This window comes from Geotrypetes seraphini, chromosome 2 (genome assembly GCF_902459505.1).
Source record: "Geotrypetes seraphini chromosome 2, aGeoSer1.1, whole genome shotgun sequence".
NCBI lineage: Eukaryota > Metazoa > Chordata > Amphibia > Gymnophiona > Dermophiidae > Geotrypetes > Geotrypetes seraphini.
Window position 1 is genome coordinate 331,232,329 of NC_047085.1, and position 20,312 is coordinate 331,252,640.

The window sequence follows — 20,312 nt, forward strand, 5'->3', positions numbered from 1 at the left end:
ACCCACATGTGAGAATAGCTGCCTGCTGTCTCTGGATATACACCTGTTACGGTTAGTAACTGTGCTTTATGGTAGAAGGCAAGCTACATAAAGTTACATCAGCTTTAGAAGCCCAACAGCTACTTCTACAGGCCAAATTTTGGACCACTGAGGGAGGAAAACAGCGAAAGGGTTCATAGCAACCTCCAACCATGGAACTGTCAAATCAGAGATATCATAGAGCAGAAATAAAAAAGAGACTACAGAGACAATGAGAATAATTATGGATGCTAATATTTCTATTTAATAATTTTTTGATAAAATAAAGATAAGATGTTTTAAAGAGATAATTCTTAAGAAAATAATGGAGAATCGGATCTAAGTGAACTTTCTTAGACTCTGATGTCTGGAATTGGACCTGTCACCTGGTCTTATTGACTGGTGTCTGGATCTAGGCCCAGGGACAGAAGACGAGAGAAATCTGGAGGGGTAGGGGGGAGCAAGGGATCCAAGGTAAATTAGTTTCGCTTTTAGGAATGATTGGATGGGGAAGAGGCACTATGGGTAAGGGGGATACTGGGGGAGATAAGGTGTCCTGTGGAAAAGATTTTAAGATCTGCAAATTCAGGAAAGTGTGAAGGAAGTCTAAATGCGAATGGACTCCATATACCTCGAAAACGCCAGTTGGTTCTTTAGGAGTTGAGGAGGTTGAAACTTTATATATATATATATATAAGTATATATATATATATATATATAAGTATATATATATATATATAAGTATATATATATATATATATATATATATATATATATATATATATATATATATATATATAAAAGTATATATATATATATATATATATATATATATATATTTATATATATATATATATATATAAAGTTTCAACCTCCTCAACTCCTAAAGAACACACACACACACATATATATGTTATCATTCATTACAAATGAGAGTAATAATACCTACCAACATCCCCTCTTATCCAATATCTTACTTTGGGAAAATGTTATCATTCATTACAAAAGTCTGTTAATGGTCCCCAAATCTTCTGCAAGTTACCAAAATATCCTTTCTGTATATATGTATATCACATATATATACATATGTACAGAAAGGATATTTTGGTAACTTGCAGAAGATTTGGGGACCATTAACAGACTTTTGTAATGAATGATAACATTTTCCCAAAGTAAGATATTGGATAAGAGGGGATGTTGGTAGGTATTATTACTCTCATATGGTAAATGAATATATCAATATTTTTACTATTTTGGGGTGGTATTTTTTGTAACATGTGGGGATGGGAGGGTTTTTTATTCTAATAATAATTGTTTGGATATTAGGTGTATTATATAATATTCAAGATATTGTGGAACATAAGTATGATTTGGAATGTTGTATTACATGAAAGATAATCAAGTGTGTATTTATAAGTTCATATTATTTTATCTGATGCACTTGTTATATACAAAAATGAATAAATAATTTTACCCGGTGAGAGTATGGGCCTCTAATATAAAGGAGAGAAAGAAAACAGGGGTGGGAATATTATATGAAAAAAGCTGATATGATGAAAGAGTAATGGAGGGATGATCAAGATGAATCATTTGGGTGTGTGAATTGAATGGGATAAAGGTGACTTTGGTGAACCTCTATTCACTTAATATCAATCAAGGGAAATTCTTTGAAGATCTAAGTATAATTTAAAAAAAAAAAAACAAGAAGGGCTACTCATAGCAGGAGGGGACTTTAATCTTGTTCTGGACCCTCATTGGGATACTACGAGTACTAAAAGTGCTAGTTGGTTCAACCTATAAGGGCAGACCAGCTTCAAAAGACACATTTTCAAGATGGATATGAACAGTGATTTCATCTGCTTATATTGGAGCTGGATAGCAGGCTCCAGTTTTGGTAAAGGCACACTCCACACGAGGCATTGCTTCCTTGTGGGTGGAATCTTCAACGGTTCCCCAGAAGAGATCTGTAGAGTGGCTAGTTGGTCATCTTTACAAAGTTTTACAGAATAGTTGTGGCATCCAAGAAGGATTTCGCATTTGGATCTTCGATTCTGGCAGCAGGCTTATCAGTTTAACCCTGAATTTAAGGAACTGCTCTGTTACATCCTGTATGTTCAAGAATAGAGTGGTGTTGTACGAAAAGGAAAGATTAGGTTCTTGCCTTGATAATTTTTTTTCTTGTAAACCCTCACTCTGTTCCTGAAGCCCGCCCTGAGAGTTGCTGATTCTCAGATTGTCTGCCTCAATAAGTACTGGTAATTTGGACTTCTGATTCTTTGACCAGCCTTTCCAATTTTAACATCCAAAAATCTCGTGTACTTTGCTCCAGGGTGTCTAAAACTACTACTATTTATCACTTATATAGTGCTGAAAGGCATAAGCAGCATTGTATATTTTGACATTTAATAGACAGTCCCTGCTCAGAAGAGTTTACAATCTAGCTTGGACAGACAGAGATGACATTTAGGATTAAAGATGCAGAACCCAAGGTGAGAGGAGTTAGGGGTTGAAGGCAGTTTTGAAGAGGTGGGCTTTTAACTGGACCTTGAACACTGCCAGTGAAGGAGCCTTCCATAGGGATTTGGGCAGCTTGTTTGAAGTATACGGTGCAGTCTTGAGTTGGCAGAGGAAGAAAGGGGCATAGACAGGAGGGACTTATCAGCTGAACAGAGCTTTCAGGAGGGGAACATAGGGGGAGATAAGAGAGAGAGAGTGAATGCATTTGTATGTCAGTAATAGAAGTTTGAATTGTATTTGAAAATGGATGGGAAATCAGTGAAGTGATTTTAGGAGAGGTGTAACATGAGTATAGAGGCTCTCACTGAAAGAGTCATGCAGCTGAACAATAATCAAGTATTATTGTTTGATTGTTATGATGTTTGTTAATATGATTAGATTAGACTTGTTTTCTCGAGGAGTTTCCCGGTACCCTTCTCTTTTCTGTGTTCTCTGCAGAAATGGCTGTCTGCATTGTCATACACTGAAGTTGGAGGGCAGTCTAGAGGTAAGAGAGGAGGAGCAAAAAGCTATGCTAATGAGGCTTCCTACAAGAAATCTTGTGAGATGAGATTTGACTGTATTCAGGATTAGTGTGGGTTTACCAAGGTAAGAACCTAATCTTTCCTTCCTCTCAGTACATTTTTATCCATGGCTGCATGTCTTTAGGTTGCTGCTATATTTAAAAAGGAGAAATGCCTTAAGTGCAAATTCTTACTAAAGAAAAATGTTTTCTTCTCATTTAGAAGAGCAGTCTGCATACACCAGGTAAGCAAGACTTTAATTTAAAACATTCATTGTTTAAAGTATTTCCACATCACTGATGCTAGTATATGATAGTCTTGATGTGCATAAAGTGTTTTGGTATTTCACTACAAGGTCATCTGTTTTTGATGGATTAAAACTAAAATTTATTTCTGAATAGTTATATAAAGGGATTTTCAGAGTTACTTATACAATTTAGATAGGCAGCGATTTGTAAAAGGAATTGTTCTGATTATGTGTTCAAGAAAGGATTGCTAATTTTAAATATAATTTCATCCTGCTAGACAAGTTCAGACAAATAATTTTTTTATGCTACCTTGCCAGCAGATGGAGGCAGAAAATTCAACTTTACAGTGATATCTTCACTGCCTATAAGGCACTATGCCTGTATTCAACATTGCAGTATTCTCTCCCTCTAGCAGATGGTGGTACGTACTGTGCTGGTTTAGCAGGATTGAGGCCCTCTAGGCCTGTTGTGGTCTACAGGTTGAGTGCTAATTCTAATCTAATCTTCTATTCTTTAGCACTCTCCAGACCAGTAGAGGTTAATCTTTACAAATGGGTAAATATCCAATCATGACCAGCAGGTGGAGACTGAAAACAAAACTTTGGGACAGTATATACTATACCCCCTTCTCTATTTCCCTCAGTCTTCTTTCAGTCTCCAGCAGGTGTTGATGTGATCTGTACCCATCTCCCTTGGTAGGGCTGTTGGAACTTGTTTAGGGGGTTTATAGTCCCTGTTTTTGGCCGGACGGAGCTTGGGCGGACCCTGTTTGGGGGTTCGTCCGACCTCGGGGGTGTCAAACCCGGCGGGTCTCGAGCGGGGTCCCTCCCCCCACTTCCTCCACCTCCCCACATATTTTTAGAGGAGCCTCAGCAGTAAGCCTTGCCCCCTAAATCAAGCAAGGCATATTGCTTCGAGAGCCTGTGGAGTCTGTTCTGTAAAAAAAAAAAAAAAATCCTGAGGTAGTGCTGGTCTGGAGGGTTGTTTCCCTTTAAGAAAACTGTATTTTACTGTATTTTTTCAACTAACCGGCACTTTTTTACAGCTAGGTCGCGTATGGAGCAATGAGCACTTCTAAAGGGAAAAAGTGCTCATTGTGCTCCAGACGCGAGGCACTCGCGGCCGGCCTGTGCAAGCGGTGTTCAGGCCGGTGCGGTGGAGGAGCTCCGTCGGCAGCGGCTGCAGGCGCCCAGAGCTCCCCGCCGATGGTGCCTCGCGAGTCGGCAGGGAACGGTGGGGAAGCCCGGTCTTCTTCGTCCGCCCACGGAGGGATTCCCCGAGCCGCCGACGGTCGGGTTTTTGAGGATTCCCTCTCAGCTGATTTTTTGACAGCTGATGCCGGCTTGCCTGCTTTAGCGGCTGAGACTGTTCAGGTTTCTCAGCCGCTAAAGGCTATGGAGGGAGCTTTTTTGGCGGGAAAGTCGCCATCTTCTCTGTCTGGCCCCTCCATTTTGTCTTCCACCTCAGGTGACCTTCCCCCTGTATTGTCTATGCAGGGGCAGGTTTCGGCTGGGTCCCCTGCTGTGGCAGGGAGTCCCTTGGGACCCTCGGGGGGTTTTTCTCCTGATTTCTTTTTTTCTTTATGCAGAGCCTATTTTCAGGCGGCTGGGGGTCCCGGATGCGCCCAGGGGGTTTCGGGGAGTGGGGTTTCCTCCGCGTTCCCTGCGGCTTTGCCTCTCTCGTCTGATGTGGCTTCCCCTCCGCCGCCTCCCTTGTCCAAGCGTCCGCGGGTGTCGTGGGACGAGGATTTGTGGTCGGAGGAACGTGTCGGTCTGGAGGAGGACCTGGACCCTTCTGAGGAATTCCAGGACCATCTGGAGGGGACGGAAGCTGGCGGCGGGTTGTCGGGTTTCCCGTTCTCCGGTGAAGAGGCGTCCGTGGTGCGCCTTTTTCAGAGAGATGAGCTGCCTGACCTTATTCAACAGGTTTCTTCGGTTTTGAGGACGCGCCGCCGGAGACTCCGCGTGTGGGGGACCCTCTGTTACGGGGGATCCGTTCCGTTTCCCGCTCTTTTCCTATGCATCAGGATATTCGGGATATTATTCTAGAACAGTGGAAAACGCCGGAGACGCCGTTTCGTCTGGCGCGCAGCATGGCTCGCCTGTATCCCATTCCAGAAGGGGATCGGGCTACGTTAGCTTCGCCAGTCGTTGATGCGGTGGCCTCGGCAATTTCCAAGCGGCATACCGTGCCTGTTGAGGGCGGTGCTGCCTTGCGGGACTCCGAGGAGCGCAAGTTGGAGAACATCCTCAAGCAAAATTTTCAGGTCTCGGCCTTTGGGGTCCAGGCGGCTATTTGTGGGGGACTGGTCGCTCGCGCCGTGTTTCGGTGGGCGGAGCGTGTCCTGGATCGGGAGTCTGATGACTGGTCTCTGGTGGATCAGGAGGTGGCGAAGATTGAGATGGCTGCCTCATTCCTCTCAGATGCTCTATATGACTTGGTGCGGATTTCGGCTAAGTCTATGGCTTTTGGCGTGGCCGCAAGGCGTGTTTTGTGGCTGCGCGCTTGGGCCGCGGATGCTGCGTCCAAAGCTAAGCTTACTAAATTTCTCTTTCGGGGGTCGTTTTTATTTGGGGAGGAATTGGATAAGTTGATTCAGACTCTGTCGGACTCGAAAGTGCCCCATCTGCCGGAGGACCGTGCCCGCCCTGCGTCTAGGGGTGGTGCGGCCCGGGGGCGTTTGCGGGAATTTCGCAAGTATCGTCCTGGGCGTGGGGCTGCTTATTTCCAGTCTCCGGGGTTTTCCCGGGGTCGGTTCTTCCAGCGCATGCAGCCCTTTCGGGGGGCCCGTCGGGGGGCAGGGAATCCCTCCGCCGGTTCCCCCTCTTCCCGTCCTGCACAATGACGCCTTGCCGGTGCCCCCTTTGGTTCCTGTGGGGGCCCGGCTGCGCGACTTTTTCCCCAAGTGGGCCGAGATCACGTCCGATCAGTGGGTCCTGGAGGTGGTGCGGGACGGTTATGCCCTGGAGTTCGCTCGCTCTCTGCCGGACCTTTTCCTCGCCTCTCCATGTCAGACTCATTGGAAGACGCAGGCTTTTCGTCAGACCCTTCAGCGCTTGGTAGATCTCAAGGCAGTGGTTCCGGTGCCCCCTCCGGAGTGGGGCACTGGCAGGTACTCCATTTACTTTGTGGTGCCCAAGAAGGAGGGGACTTTTCGGCCCATCCTCGATTTGAAAGGGGTCAACAGGGCTCTCAAGATTCCTTCTTTCCGCATGGAAACCCTGCGGTCGGTCATTCTGGCGGTTCAGCCGGGGGAGTTTCTCACTTCTCTCGATCTCGAATGGGAACTTGCATGTTCCCATTCGGGCCTCTCATCAGCGCTTCCTTCGCTTTGCGATCTTGGGTCGGCACTATCAGTTCTGTGCGCTTCCCTTTGGTCTGGCCACGGCTCCCCGGACGTTCACCAAGGTGATGGTGGTCGTCGCGGCAGCCTTGCGGTAGGAGGGCATCCTGGTACACCCCTACCTGGACGACTGGTTGATTCGGGCAAAGTCGTTGCAGGAGAGCTCCCGGGTTACGGCTCGGGTGGTGGAGTTTCTCCAGTCGCTGGGCTGGGTGGTCAACCTTTCCAAGAGTCGGTTGGTCCCGGCTCAGCGTCTGGAGTACCTTGGGGTTCTGTTCGACACCTCCTTGGGGAAGGTCTTCCTCCCAGAGGCCCAGGTGAGCAAATTGCAATCTCAGATTCGCCTGCTTTTGGCGTCCCGGTGTCCTCGGGCGCGAGATTTCATCCAGGTCTTGGGGTCGATGGCGGCGTCCTTGGACGTGGTGAGGTGGGCGCGGGCCCACATGCGTCCTCTCCAGTATGCTCTGCTCCGGAGATGGTCTCCCCAGAGGCACGGGATGGAGGTTCCGGTTCCCCTGCGAGGCTTGGCGCGCTGCAGTCTGCGTTGGTGGCTCCGGACCCCTCACCTGGTTCAGGGGGTGGGTCTGGATCTTCCGCAGTGGACGGTGCTCCTTACGGATGCGAGTCTCCTGGGTTGGGGGGCTCAGTGTTTGGGTCACTCAGCTCAGGGCACCTGGTCCACGGAGGAGGCCTCCTGGTCGATCAACGTGTTGGAGACCAGAGCGGTCCGGCTGGCGCTGTTGGCTTTCCACTCCCTTTTGTTGGGCAAGTCGGTCAGAGTCCTGTCGGACAATGCCACGGCGGTGGCTTATGTCAATCGTCAGAGGGGCACCAAGAGCACTCAGGTGGCGCAGGAGGCGGCTCGGCTCATGGTTTGGGCGGAGTCACATCTTCTGGACCTCTCGGCCTCTCACATAGCCGGGGTAGAGAATGTTCAGGCGGACTTCCTCAGTCGTCACTTCTTGGATCCAGGAGAGTGGTGTCTCGGCGACGTGGCGTTTCAGTTGATAGTGCAGGCTTGGGGGCAGCCCCTGATGGACCTGATGGCCACGAGTGGCAACGCCAAAGTGCCCCGCTTCTTCAGTCGTCGCAGGGACGGTCTGGCCGAGGGTCTGGATGCTCTGGTCCAACCGTGGCCAACGGAGGGGCTGTTGTATGTGTTCCCTCCTTGGCCATTAGTGGGCAGAGTACTGCTTCGCATTGTTCGCCATCCGGGGCTGGTGGTTCTGGTGGCTCCGGATTGGCCTCGGCGTCCGTGGTATGCGGATCTGGTGAGGCATCTGGCGGCGGATCCTCTTCCTCTGCCTCTCGTGTGCGAGCTTCTGACGCAGGGTCCCATTCCCATGTTCAACCCGTCTCCCTTTTGTCTTACGGCTTGGCTCTTGAAAGGGGTCGCCTTGGTAAGAAGGGATATTCAGATAAGGTGATCTCTACACTTTTGGGGTCCCGGAGGCTTTCTACCTCTCGGGCTTATGTGCGGGTTTGGCGTCTTTTTGAGGAATGGTGCCGGGCGCGGGGAGTGGTCTCTTTTCGCGCTTCCCTGCCTAACATTCTAGAGTTCTTGCAGGATGGCCTGGATAGAGGCCTGGCTTGGTCTTCTCTCCGGGTTCAACTGGCGGCCCTGTCGGCTTTTCGGGGGCTGGTGACAGGTCAGCGTTTGTCGGCCATTCCTGATGTAATTCGCTTTCTTCGGGCGGCCAAGTTGCTCAGGCCTCCCATACGGCCCTCGATTCCCTCTTGGGATCTCAATCTGGTTCTCTCGGTTTTGGTGCACCCGCCTTTCGAACCGTTGGATGGCTGTTCTTTGAAGGACCTTACTCTGAAGGCGGTCTTTTTGGTGGCCATTACTTCCGCTAGGCGTGTTTCTGAGCTTCAGGCTTTCTCTTGTAGGGCTCCCTTCTTGGAATTTTCGAGGGAGCGGGTTGTTATGCGGCATGTTCCTTCTTTTCTGCCGAAAGTTGTTTCTCCTTTTCATGTCAATCAATCGGTGGTCCTCCCGGTCTTGGGTGGTCGGGAGGGCTCTTCTGAGCAACGGCAGCTGCGCAAGTTGGATGTCGGTCGGGTCCTCCGCTCTTATGTTCAGCGGACCCGGGAATTTCGGAACTCCGATCATCTCTTTGTCCTTCTGGCGGGTCCTCGTCGGGGGGCTGGCGCTTCTAAGGCTACTATTGCGCGCTGGATCAAGGAGACGATTGCTTCCGCTTATCTTCTGAGACAGAAGCCGGTTCCGGAGTTTCTCAAGGCGGCTTCTTGGGCTGAGTCGTCGCTCGTGCCTCCAGTGGATATTTGTAAGGCTGCGGTTTGGTCCTCCTTGCATTCATTTGTTAGACATTATCGGGTAGATGTTCAGGCGCATCGGGACGCGGTGTTCGGTGAGCGTGTTCTGGTATCGGCCCTTCGGGGGTCCCGCCCGTGAGAGGGACTGCTTTGGTACGTCCCATTTGTAAAGATTAACCTCTACTGGTCTGGAGAGTGCTAAAGAAGGAGAAATTAGGTTCTTACCTGCTAATTTACTTTCTTTTAGCTTCTCCAGTCCAGTAGAGGTCCCCACCCTGTCTGTTGTTGTTGTTGTTGGGGCTGTTTCGCGGGCAGTTTTTGTTTTTTGCTGCGGGTTCTAGTATTTTTCTAGGGCCGGGGAGAATTAAAGAACAGCGGCTGTGGCTCGGCTGGCTTAGCTGGCGAGCTGTGGGGACATATTCCTTTGGGTATTTCTCCTCTGCATTTTCAAACAGCATTTGGTTATGTTAGCTGTTACTCCTGTTCGGAGTATTGTTTTCTTTCTGTTTTCCAGTTCTTGGTTCTGCTTGGCTATTCGGCAGACTGAGGGAAATAGAGAAGGGGGTATAGTATATACTGTCTCAAAGTTTTGTTTTCAGTCTCCACCTGCTGGTCATGATTGGATATATACCCATTTGTAAAGATTAACCTCTACTGGTCTGGAGAAGCTAAAAGAAAGTAAATTAGCAGGTAAGAACCTAATTTCTCCTTTGTGCGTTGCACATACCTAGTCAGGCTCAAGGCAATATCAAGAGAGGAAGGATCAGGAGAAGAGGGGGGGAGATGTTAGGTGGAGAGGGAGGGAGGGGGAAGGCAGGAGGAGGGAGAAAAAAGGATAGAGGTGAGAGAGAGGAGATTGTGTCAAAAATATGGGCTTTCAGTTTCTTCTGGAAGATGGTGTAGGCAGTGTCTGCTGCTTTATCTTCCATTCCTGTTCAATAGATGTGTGGGTTATCTCCCAATGGCTGCGTGCCATATGCAGGAATCCACACCTGATTTTTTTCTGTGACTTTCCTCTACTTCACTGAGAACTCTAGCATCACTTGCAATTTTTTCCATTCTGCAAGTGTGTCTGAAGGAGTGTTTCTGCTCTGCTCTCCCTTTTTTCTTATTTTATTTGGTATTTTTATCCCTTTTTTTTTTTGTAATTTCTTTGTGCTTGGAGTGTTTCTTCAGCTCTGCTTGCTTAGAGAAAAAGCAAACTTCATTCTTCAGCTGACAGGCTGATCCCCGGTGATACCTGTTGGCCAGCCTGCATTTTTTTTTAGCTTGCAGGACGCTTCCTTTTTCTGTCCTTCCAGGATGTCTTTTTCCATCCTTCCAGGATGTCTTCCTTTTTCCGTCCTTTACCATGTCCATCGGAGGTACATTCAGGCACTGTGTCTGACTGGCAGCCTGAAGATTGTTATCCCAGGACAAGCAGGCAGGTATTCTCACTAGTGGGTGACGTCATCCAACGGAGCCCCGATGCGGACATCTCACAAGCAATGTTCACTCTAAGCTGAGCGCATGAGCGATCGCTCACTATTTTCATTGGAGTCACTCATATTTTTTCTTGTGTCGCTCACTAAAATACGCAGTGGGCGTGACTGGAATTGAGCGCGGGCGGAGGTGAGAGGAGGCGGCAGCGGCTCAGGCCAAGCGCCAGCGCGGCACCACATCTTGATTGATCTGAGTATGGGGAAATGAGGTCAGTGGAATGCATAAGGTCAGTAGATTTCAAAAGTAGACAGTTCTGATTTGCGGGATTGTGATGATCTCCTCGAGCGACGCCGTGCCTGCGCGTCCTCCTCGGAGCCTTCTTTTTTCCATCTGCCGCTCCGCACCGCCGCCTGAAATGTTTTTTGAAGCTTCGGTCTGCCCTGCTTGCCTTAGTGTATTTTAAGTTGAAAGATGCAGCGGCGGCTCCTCTCAAGATCCCCCACTGCATCGGACTTCCGACGCAGGTGGGGATCGTGAGAGGAGCCGCTGCCATGTCTTTCAGCTTAAAAATACACTAAGGCAAGGAGCAGGGCAGACCGAAGAACAGCATGAAACATACCAGTAAGGCTGGGGACTTGCGCATGCGCACTCCTGCGGCCACGGACCTACACCTCACAGAACACGCAGATAGGAGTGCACATGCGCGGCTAGCGTTTTATTATATAGAATTAAGTTACTTTAAATATTAAAGAATTCATTATTTTTAAATAATTCATGGCCACAATCTCACGGGCACTCGTCCTCCGCGCCTGCTCATAAATTTGTGGAGTATGTAAGTTGTCGCTCATGCATATTTTTTTTTGCACACACCTCATCAATCCTTAGAGGGAACATTGCTCACAAGCATACTTGCTTGTAGAAACTTTTAGAAGTTTCGAGTTGCCCACACCTCGCATGCGCGAGTGCCTTCCTGCCCGATGCACCGGGCGTGTCTCCTCACTTCTTTCTCTTCCGCGGAGCTGAGAAGTTTGCCTTCGAAACACTTTGTGCGAAGTTCCTTTATTGTGCCTTCTGTGCCTGCGGTTTTGAGTTTTTTGGGCTCATTATCGTTGGCTCACGTTGCGTTTTATTGTTTTAAAAAAAAAAAAATTATTTTGATCGTTCAACCGGGCAGACCACGTGGCCGCGGCCCCGCAGCTTCAACTTTGCGGCGGAGCTTTTTCGGCCTATGTCCCAGCCTGTTACCGGTTTTAAAAAGTGTGTCAAGTGCCAGCGCGCGATTTCGTTGACAGACCCTCATCAACGCTGTCTTCAGTGTCTCGGGCCTCAACATCTTCCGAAATCATGCTAGCCTTGCTCCACACTTACAGCATGTGCTTTTAAGCGTCGCTGTATTTTGTGGGAGTCGCTGTTTAGCATGGAGGCGTCCCCGGTGCTGCCCTCTTCACAGAGCGCCACGCCTTCGACTTCCGATTCAACATCTTCGGCCTCGAGTCTGCTCAAGCCTGCCTCGTTCGTGCCGGCTTCGACTCTGACGCCTGCTGCGGTGCCTTCCGCTGTCTCCTCAGGTCATGTAGCGCAGCCTCCCATCCCTCCAGTGGTGCTTAAGGTGCCCAAGGCCTCTAAGTCCAAGCCCCCTAGCGGCCGAGTTATCGATGTCCATGTGGGAGGTCCCATTGCTGATGCGGATCCCTCTTTGCCGGCTTCGTTCCACGCCATAATGGAGAAGCGATTTGTCGAGCTCTTTACCAAAATTGTGCCGACGCTTCTCTCTCAGATCCAGCCTGGGCACACGGAAGCCTCCCGCGAGGTCGAGCCGCCACCGGTGCCTCCTCGGCGCACACTCTCGCTACTGGGAGCAGAGTCTTGGCGAGTGTCTGGTCTGGCTTCGCGGGAATGTCTCACAGGAAGCAGAGTCTTTGCCCATGCCACCTTTGGAACCGATACCCTCGATGCATGGCTTGCCTGGACCGGAGACTTCCTCCGCGATGCCGAGCCTTGAGCTTTGGGGAGCGCCTCGGGGGGCCTCGTCTCAGCCTCTGCTGCTTCGATCCACAGCCTCCAGTACCATCTACTCTGTGGCTGCCTCGTCTGGGCTTCGCTTGCCTCGTCGCTCGAGGCCTGCTTCTCGACACAGCTCCAGTCGTCGATCGAGGCATTCATCATAGCATTCATCGAGACACGCCACGCCTCATCGGAAGCAACCTTTCCGGGAGTTTTCCCCAGAGTACTCTCCTCCTCCTCCTATGCCAGAACTCGAGGACTGCAGGGGTTCGTTCTCCCCTTGCCGGTCCTCGGCCTCGGCAGACCAGGCCGCCTCATCTTCTTCGAGCCCGTCTCGAGGCCCTGCCCTGGCAGACCAGTTGTCATTCTTGTCCTTCCTGAGGCAGATGGCGGTGGATCTGGATATCACCCTGGATTCGGGTTCCAAGTTCTCTAAAGAATATCTGGAGACGATGCATCTTCCTCAACCTCCTGCCGAGTCTCTCCGTCTGCCTCTACATAAGCTTCTGGACCAGACTTTCATGAGATGCTTCGAGACCCCATACTCCATCCCTGCGGTCCCAGGGAAGTTGTATGCTAGGTACCGCACGGTGCACCATAAGGGCTTCGATGGGGCAGAGCTCTCTCACCAGTTGGTTGAATTCTCTCTGAAGCGGTCTCACCCCTCCCAGGTCTATGCTTCCACTCCTCCTGGCCGGGAGGGCAAAACCATGGACAGATTTGGCAGGTGCATCTACCAGAACTCGATGATAGCTTCTCGAGTCCTGAATTGAAGCTTTCATTTTGCGACCTACTTTGAGTTTTTCTATCCATTCTTCAAAAGTTTTTGCCCTATCTGGACTCTCAGGCTCGCTTCGAGTACTCGGAGGTACTGGCGTCATTGTCCCAACTCCGCCTGCAGATGATGCAATCGTCTTACGACGCTTTTGAGCTCTCGGCCAGAGCGGCTGCTTGTTCGGTGGCTTCGCACCATTGATATGGACCCGAATCTCCAGGACAGGCTGGCGAACGTTCCCTGTGCGGGAGCGGACCCTATCGACAAGTCCATCGAGGCGGCGACTGAGAAGCTGTCTAAACATGAAAAATCTTTTCAATCTATTCTCCGCCAGAAGCCCAAGCCTGCTATCTCTCGTCCGTCTCGTCCACCTATGATTTATCAGAGGCGCTACCCGCCGAAGCAGGCCCCTGCCATTCGGCCGCCGGTGAAGAGGCAGCATCAGCAGAAGCCCCAGCAAAAACCTCACCCTTCTGCTGTCCCTAAGGCTCCCCAGCCTTTTTGACTGTCTCATAGGGAGCATAACTTCCATCTTTCTTCCCTCCCCGCTTTTTCCCTTCGGAGGTCGTCTCCATCATTTTTACCATCGATGGATGACTATTACCACCGACCTCTGGGTCCTTTCTATCGTAAGAGAGGGATACTCTCTTCAGTCCCATCATGTTCCTCCGAACCATCCTCCAAGAGAGTATCCTTCCAACTTAACCCAGACCGCCCTTCTTCTTCAGGAAGCTCAGGCTTTGCTCCGGCTTCGTGCCATCGAGCCGGTTCCTGTGGACCAACAGAACAAGGGTTTTTACTCCCGGTACTTCCTTGTTCCGAAGAAGACCTGCGTCCTATTTTGGACCTCAGGGTGCTCAACAAGTTCCTGGTCAGGGAGAAGTTTCGCATGTTGACCCTGGCTTCCCCTAATCCCCTCCTCGAGCAGAACGACTGGTTATGCTCCCTGGATCTCAAGGAGGCCTACACTCACAGTCTCTCCCCTTCATCAGAGCTGTTCTGGATAGTATTCAACTCAGGGCGTTCCTTCCTCCTCAGCGCCTGGTGGCTCTTCCTCATCTTTGTCACTCAGTCTCTTCTCGTCCGTCCATCTTGGCGAGACACATGATGGTGCTCCTGGGCCACATGGCCTCTACGGTTCACGTGACGCCTTTTGCCAGACTTCACCTGCGGATTCCTCAGTGGACCCTGGCTTCTCAATGGTCACAGATCTCCGACCCTCTGACTCGTCATATTCAGGTCACTCCTGCTCTGCTGCAGTCGCTTCGCTGGTGGATGCTCTCTTCCAATCTTTCCAGAGGTTTGCTGTTTCACATGCCTACCCATCAGAAGGTCCTCATGACCTACTCCTCGACCTATGCTTCGGGGGCTCATCTAGATGGGCTCCGCACCCAGGGCTATTGGACAAGTGCGGATCGCCTGTGCCATATCAATCTCCTGGAACTCAAAGCGATTTTCAATGCTCTCACTGCTTTTCAGCATCTACTTCACGACATGGTGGCCCTCATTCGTACGGACAATCAGGTCGCCATGTATTATGTCAATAAGCAGGAAGGCACGGGATCGGCCTCCGTCTGTCAGGAAGCTCTGAAAGTTTGGGATTGGGTGATTCTCCACAACGCCTTCCTCAAAGCTGTCTACATTCAGGGGGCAGACAATGCCTTGGCGGACAACTTGAGTCATCTTCTACAGCCTCACGAGTGGACTCTCCATTCCACGCCCCTTCATCAAATCTTCTCCCTGTGGGAACGCCTCAGATAGGCCTCTTTGCAGCTCCCCACAACTTCAAACTGCCTCAGTTCTGCTCCAGGATCTACACTCCTCATCGTCTCGAGGCAGAATGCTTTTCTTCTGGACTGGGCGAATCTCTTTCTGTATGCGTTTCCTCTCATTCAAAAGACTCTGGTCAAGCTCAAGTTCGACCGGGCCACCATGATTCTGATTGCTCCTCGGTGGCCCAGACAACCTTGGTACTCCCTCCTTCTGCAACTCAGCTGCAGGGAGCCCTTCCTTCTGCTAGTGTTTCCATCTCTGCTTACGCAGCATCAGGGATCTCTGCTTCATCCCAACCTTCAGTCGCTACACCTGACAGCTTGGTTCCTCTCAGCGTAACTTCCCTTCAGTTTTCACCAGGTGTTCGGGATGTTTTGGAAGCTTCAAGGAAGCCTGCTACTAGACAATGCTATTCCCAGAAATGGACTAGATTCTCTGCTTGGTGTTTTTCTCATCACAAGGAACCTCAACATGCCTCCTTATCCTCTGTTTTGGACTACCTTTTGCACTTGTCTCATTCTGGTCTCAAGTCTACATCGATCAGAGTCCATCTTAGTGCAATTGCTGCTTTCCACCAGCCTCTTCAGGGGAAACCTCTTTCTGCACATCCTGTGGTTTCCAGATTCATGAAAGGACTTTTCCATGTCAATCCTTCCCTCAAACCACCTCCAGTGGTTTGGGACCTCAATGTTGTTCTTTCTCAACTTATGAAGCCTCCATTTGAACCTCTTAACAAGGCTCCTCTGAAATTTCTCACTTGGAAAGTGGTGCTTCTCATTGGCCTCACTTCTGCCCGTCGAGTGAATGAACTTCAAGCATTGGTTGCGGATCCACCCTTTACAGTGTTTCATCATGACAAGGTGGTCCTTCGCACTCATCCCAAATTCCTCCCCAAGGTGGTCTTGGAATTTTATCTGAATCAATCCATTGTTCTTCCTGTGTTTTTTCCGAAGCCGCATTCTCATCCTGGAGAATCAGCTCTTCACACTCTGGACTTTAAGCGTGCTTTGGCTTTCTACCTGGAACGCACCAAGCCTCACAGAACTGCTCCTCAACTTTTCATCTCCTTTGATCTGAACAAGTTGGGACGCCCTATCTCTAATCGCACCATCTCCAACTGGATGGCGGCTTGTATCTCTTTCTGCTATGCCCAGGCTGGATTACCCCTTCACAGTAAAGTCACAGCCCATAAGGTCAGATCAATGGCAGCCTCTGTAGCTTTCCTCAGATCGACACCGATAGAGGAGATTGGTAAGGCTGCCACTTGGTCCTCGGTTCATACCTTCACCTCACACTATTGTCTGGATACCTTCTCCAGACGGGATGGACAGTTTGGCCAAACAGTGTTACAAAATTTGTTCTCCTAAGTTGCCAACTCTCCCACCATCCCTTTGTGGTTAGCTTGGAGGTCACCCACTAGTGAGACTACCTGTCTGCTTGTCCTGGGATAAAGCAGTGTTACTTACCATTACAGTTGTTATCCAGGGACAGCAGGCAGCTATTCTCAAGTCCCACCCACCTCCCCTGGGTTGGCTTCTCTGCTAGCTATCTGAACTGAGGAGACACGCCCAGTACATCGGGCGGGAAGGCACTCGCGCATGCGCGGTGTGGGCAATTCGAAACTTCTAAAAGTTTCTACAAGCAAGTATGCTTGTGAGATGTCCGCATCGGGGCTCCGTTGGATGACGTCACCCACTAGTGAGAATAGTTGCCTGCTGTCCCTGGATAACAACTGTTATGGTAAGTAACATTGCTATGTCAAGGATGCATTCCCAGTATGAGGCAGTGATTTCTTCTAATCCAGCTACTGTAAGAGAACAGAGGCAGGCTGCAGGACATTTCCAGCACCAGTCACTGTGAGTAAGGCTGTCAGTCTCTGAGATGAATAAGGGAGGGGGGCAGGTTCCTAAATTTTAAGGTTTTGAGGATTTTTGTGTCTCCAGTGTTCTGCCACTTAAAATCTCCATTTTTAAAAATTTTCCTAAGTGAGAGAAATCACAAAAGATTCCTGTTTTCCCAAATCCTGTACATTTTGCCTCAAAACTTGTTGGAATGGAGGCTTTGGGCTCTCTTCTTGTGAATTCTTGCCAGGATTGTGCAAATTTAGCACCTCAAGAGTGTCCTTACGGCATGGCCAGGAGAAGTGGCAGTACAAAGCTTAACATCTTCCCAGACTAAGCAGGTGTTAAATGCTCAGTAAGCCCTTTGGGGCCGCCTTCCTTATTTTTGTGTGCAAGGTTGCGGACCCTCCATATCCCAAAAAGCACAAAGTAGTCATTGTGGGGTGACTCTTCGCCCCAGGGTCTGGAGGCCTTCACAGAATTTATGGAACATCTGTGGCATACGTTTCAGACTAGTCGCTCTTCCTCTGCGCAGTCCCACTCTGCCACGGATGTGTGCCTCGCTGGCATTTTCACCCCTCTCGTTCTCCCTACCTTGGAGAGGGGTGAACAATCTGTCTTTATCTGCTAAGTCTATTCCCTTTAGTATTTTGAATGTTTCGATCATGTCCCCTCTGTCTCCTCTTTTCAAGGAAGAAGAGGCCCAGTTTCTCCAATCTCTCACTGTATGGCAACTCCTCCAGCTCCTTAACCGTTTTAGTCGCTCTTCTCTGGACTTTTTGAGTAGTACTGTGTCCTCCTTCATGTATGGCGACCAGTGCTGGACACAGTACTCCAGGTGAGGGCGCACCATGGCCCAGTACAGCGGCATGATAATTCCGATCTGTTTGTGATCCCCCATTCCTAGCATTTTTTTCGCCCTTTTTGCTGCCACCGCGCATTGCGCGGATGACTTCATTGACTTGTCAATCATAACTCCCAAGTCTCTTTCCTGGGAGGTCTCTCCAAGTACCACCTCGGACATCCTGTATTCGTGCATGAGATTTGTATTACCGACATGCATCACTTTACACTTATCCACGTTGGACCTCATTTGCCATGTCAATGCTCATTTCTCGAGCTTAATTATGTCACGTTGCAGATCTTCGCAATCCCCCTGTGTCTTCATTACTCTGAATAACTTCGTATCGTCCACAAATTTAATCATCCTCAGTCGTCCACTGTTCTGGGTTGGCTGACCCTGTTCTGGAAGAGTTATGATTACCAGGTTGCTGACGCTGTTTTCTAGCGGAGTGCTTCCCAAGGTGGGGGGCCCGGAACTTGTATGCTGGATGGAGAAATTAGGTTCTTACCTGTTAATTCTCCAGTCTGGCCCAATTCACTGATGGTTAATAGCTTACCAAAACTGTTGAAAATTGCATAGAAAAAATCCCTTAAGCAAACGTCCCCACAGCTACGCCAGCTGAGCCAAAGCTGCTGTTCTTTTTAATCTCCCTAACCCTAGAAAAATATTAGAACCCGCAGGAAAAAACCACACTCTTCACGCAAATCCCAAAAAAACAGATAGGGTGGGGACTGGTCCAGTCTGGAGAGTGTAAAAGAGAGAAAATTAGCAGGTAAGAACCTAATTTCTCCTTCTTTAGCAACTCTCCAGACCGGCCCAGTTCACTGATGGGATGTACCAAAGCAGTACCCATCATGGATAATAATAATAATAATTTTTATTTTTATATACCGCCAAAGCCATAATAGTTTGAGGCGGTTTACAATAAGAAGAGATGGACAATCAGCGAAGATAGGCACAATGAAAAGTCATTGATGCATGTGAGCAGGATACAGAGATAAGAGGAGCTGGAACAATCGGTGCTTGATCAGCGAAAATAGGCACACTGTAAAGTCGTCAAGTACAAGTAGGCAGGATACTAAGAAGGCTTGAGAGATCTTGGTTACAAATTGGTTAGAGTAAAAAGGGAAAGAGCTTTAAGATATCTTAGGTTACAAATTTGTTGTATAATTTGGTTTTTACTAGTTTTCTAAAACTTAGATAGGATGAGGAGTGTGTAATGTTACCAAGCCAATTGTTCAGATGACCTGATTGGAAGGCGAGTGTTCTGTCCATGAATCTTCTATATCAGCAGGCCTTTATAGACGGATGGATAAACATGTGGATTCTGCGTGTAGGCCTAATGGGATAATCCAAGTTGGAATGAGAGCAAGTACATAGGGGCCAAACCAAGAATAGATTTGAAACAAAGAAAGGCAAATTTGAACAGAACTCTTGCCTTCAGGGGCAGCCAATGAAGTTCTTGATAGTAGGGGGTAATGTGATCCCATTTTTTTATACCAAAAATCAATCGTATTGCCGAGTTTTTTGAATTATTCGGAGTCTTTGTAAGGTTTTCTTGAAAGACCCCAAGTAAATGATGTTTCATAGTCGAGCATGCTTAGAATGGAGGATTGCACCAGAATACGCTCACCAAACTCCACGTCCTGACACGCCTGAACGTCCACACTGTAGTGTCACACAAAGGAATGGAGAGAAGACCAAACCGCAATTTTACAGATACCCACTGGAAACACAAGAGAAGACTCAGCACAAGAAGCTTCCTGACCCTGAGTGGAATGAACCTTGAGAAATTCTGGAACAGGCTTCTTCAGATGAAGGGATGTAGAATTGTTGGTCTCCTTGATCCAATGCCCAATGGTGCCTTGGAAGCTCCATCCCCCTTATGAGGACCCGCTAAGAGGACAAAAAGATGATCCGATTTTCAGAATTCCTAGGTCCGCTGAACATAAGAGCGAAGAATCCGACAGACATCCAGCTTGCGCAACTGCCCTCTGCTCCGAAGAGCCCTCCTGACTACCCAAGACTGGGAGGACCACGGACTGATTGACATGAAAAGGTGAGACCACCTTGGGAGAAAGGAAGGAACAGGCCACAGTACAACCCGCTCCCTACAAGAGAGAGCCTACAACTCAGAATTGCATTGTGCAGAAGTAATGGCCACCAGGAAAACCGCCTTGAGAGTAAGGTCCTTCAACGAGCAGGAACCCAGTGGCTCAAAGGGAGGGCGCATAAGCACAGACAGACCAGATTGAGATCCCAAGCCAGATCCAAGGTCGCAGTGGAGGCTGAAGCAAGTTGGTTGCCCTCAAAAAGCGAATCACATCTGGATAAGAAGTTAAACACTTACCCTGTATCAAACCACAAAATGCAGGCAAAGCTGCAAGTTGAACCCGAGAGAAGGTCAGGTCCATGGCTAGGTCATCCTGCAAGAACTCTAAGATGTGAGGTAAAGAGGCGCGAATGGAAACCATTCCATGCGCAGCACACCATTCCTAAAAAATACACCAAACACGCACATAAGCTTGAGAAGTGGAAAGCCTCCGGGACCCGAAGAGAATGGTGATCACTTTATCCAAATATCCTTTTTCCCCCCAGACGCTCCCTCTCAAGAGCCAAGCCGTAAGACAAAAGGGACCCGAATCGAACATTGGAATAGGGCTCTGAGTCAGAAGATGGGCGAGAGGGGCAGTGGGAGAGGATCTGCAATGAGATGACTAACCAGATCCGCGTACCCAGGCGCCTGG

At 49.1% G+C, this 20,312-nt stretch overlaps 1 protein-coding gene across 4 annotated transcripts in view; it reads left to right on the forward strand.

Moving 5' to 3' along the window:
• The window catches only part of ANLN (anillin actin binding protein), a 321,192-nt gene that overhangs the window by 215,467 nt on the left and 85,413 nt on the right, over positions 1-20,312 (forward strand). For 2 of the 4 annotated variants that reach the window (XM_033930208.1, XM_033930211.1), the window contains one exon: positions 3,264-3,282. In XM_033930208.1, the coding sequence (XP_033786099.1) occupies positions 3,264-3,282 (19 nt within the window). Of the gene's footprint in view, positions 1-3,260; positions 3,283-20,312 lie in introns of all 4 variants that reach the window. The other 2 variants (XM_033930207.1, XM_033930210.1) reach the window with 1 other exon arrangement.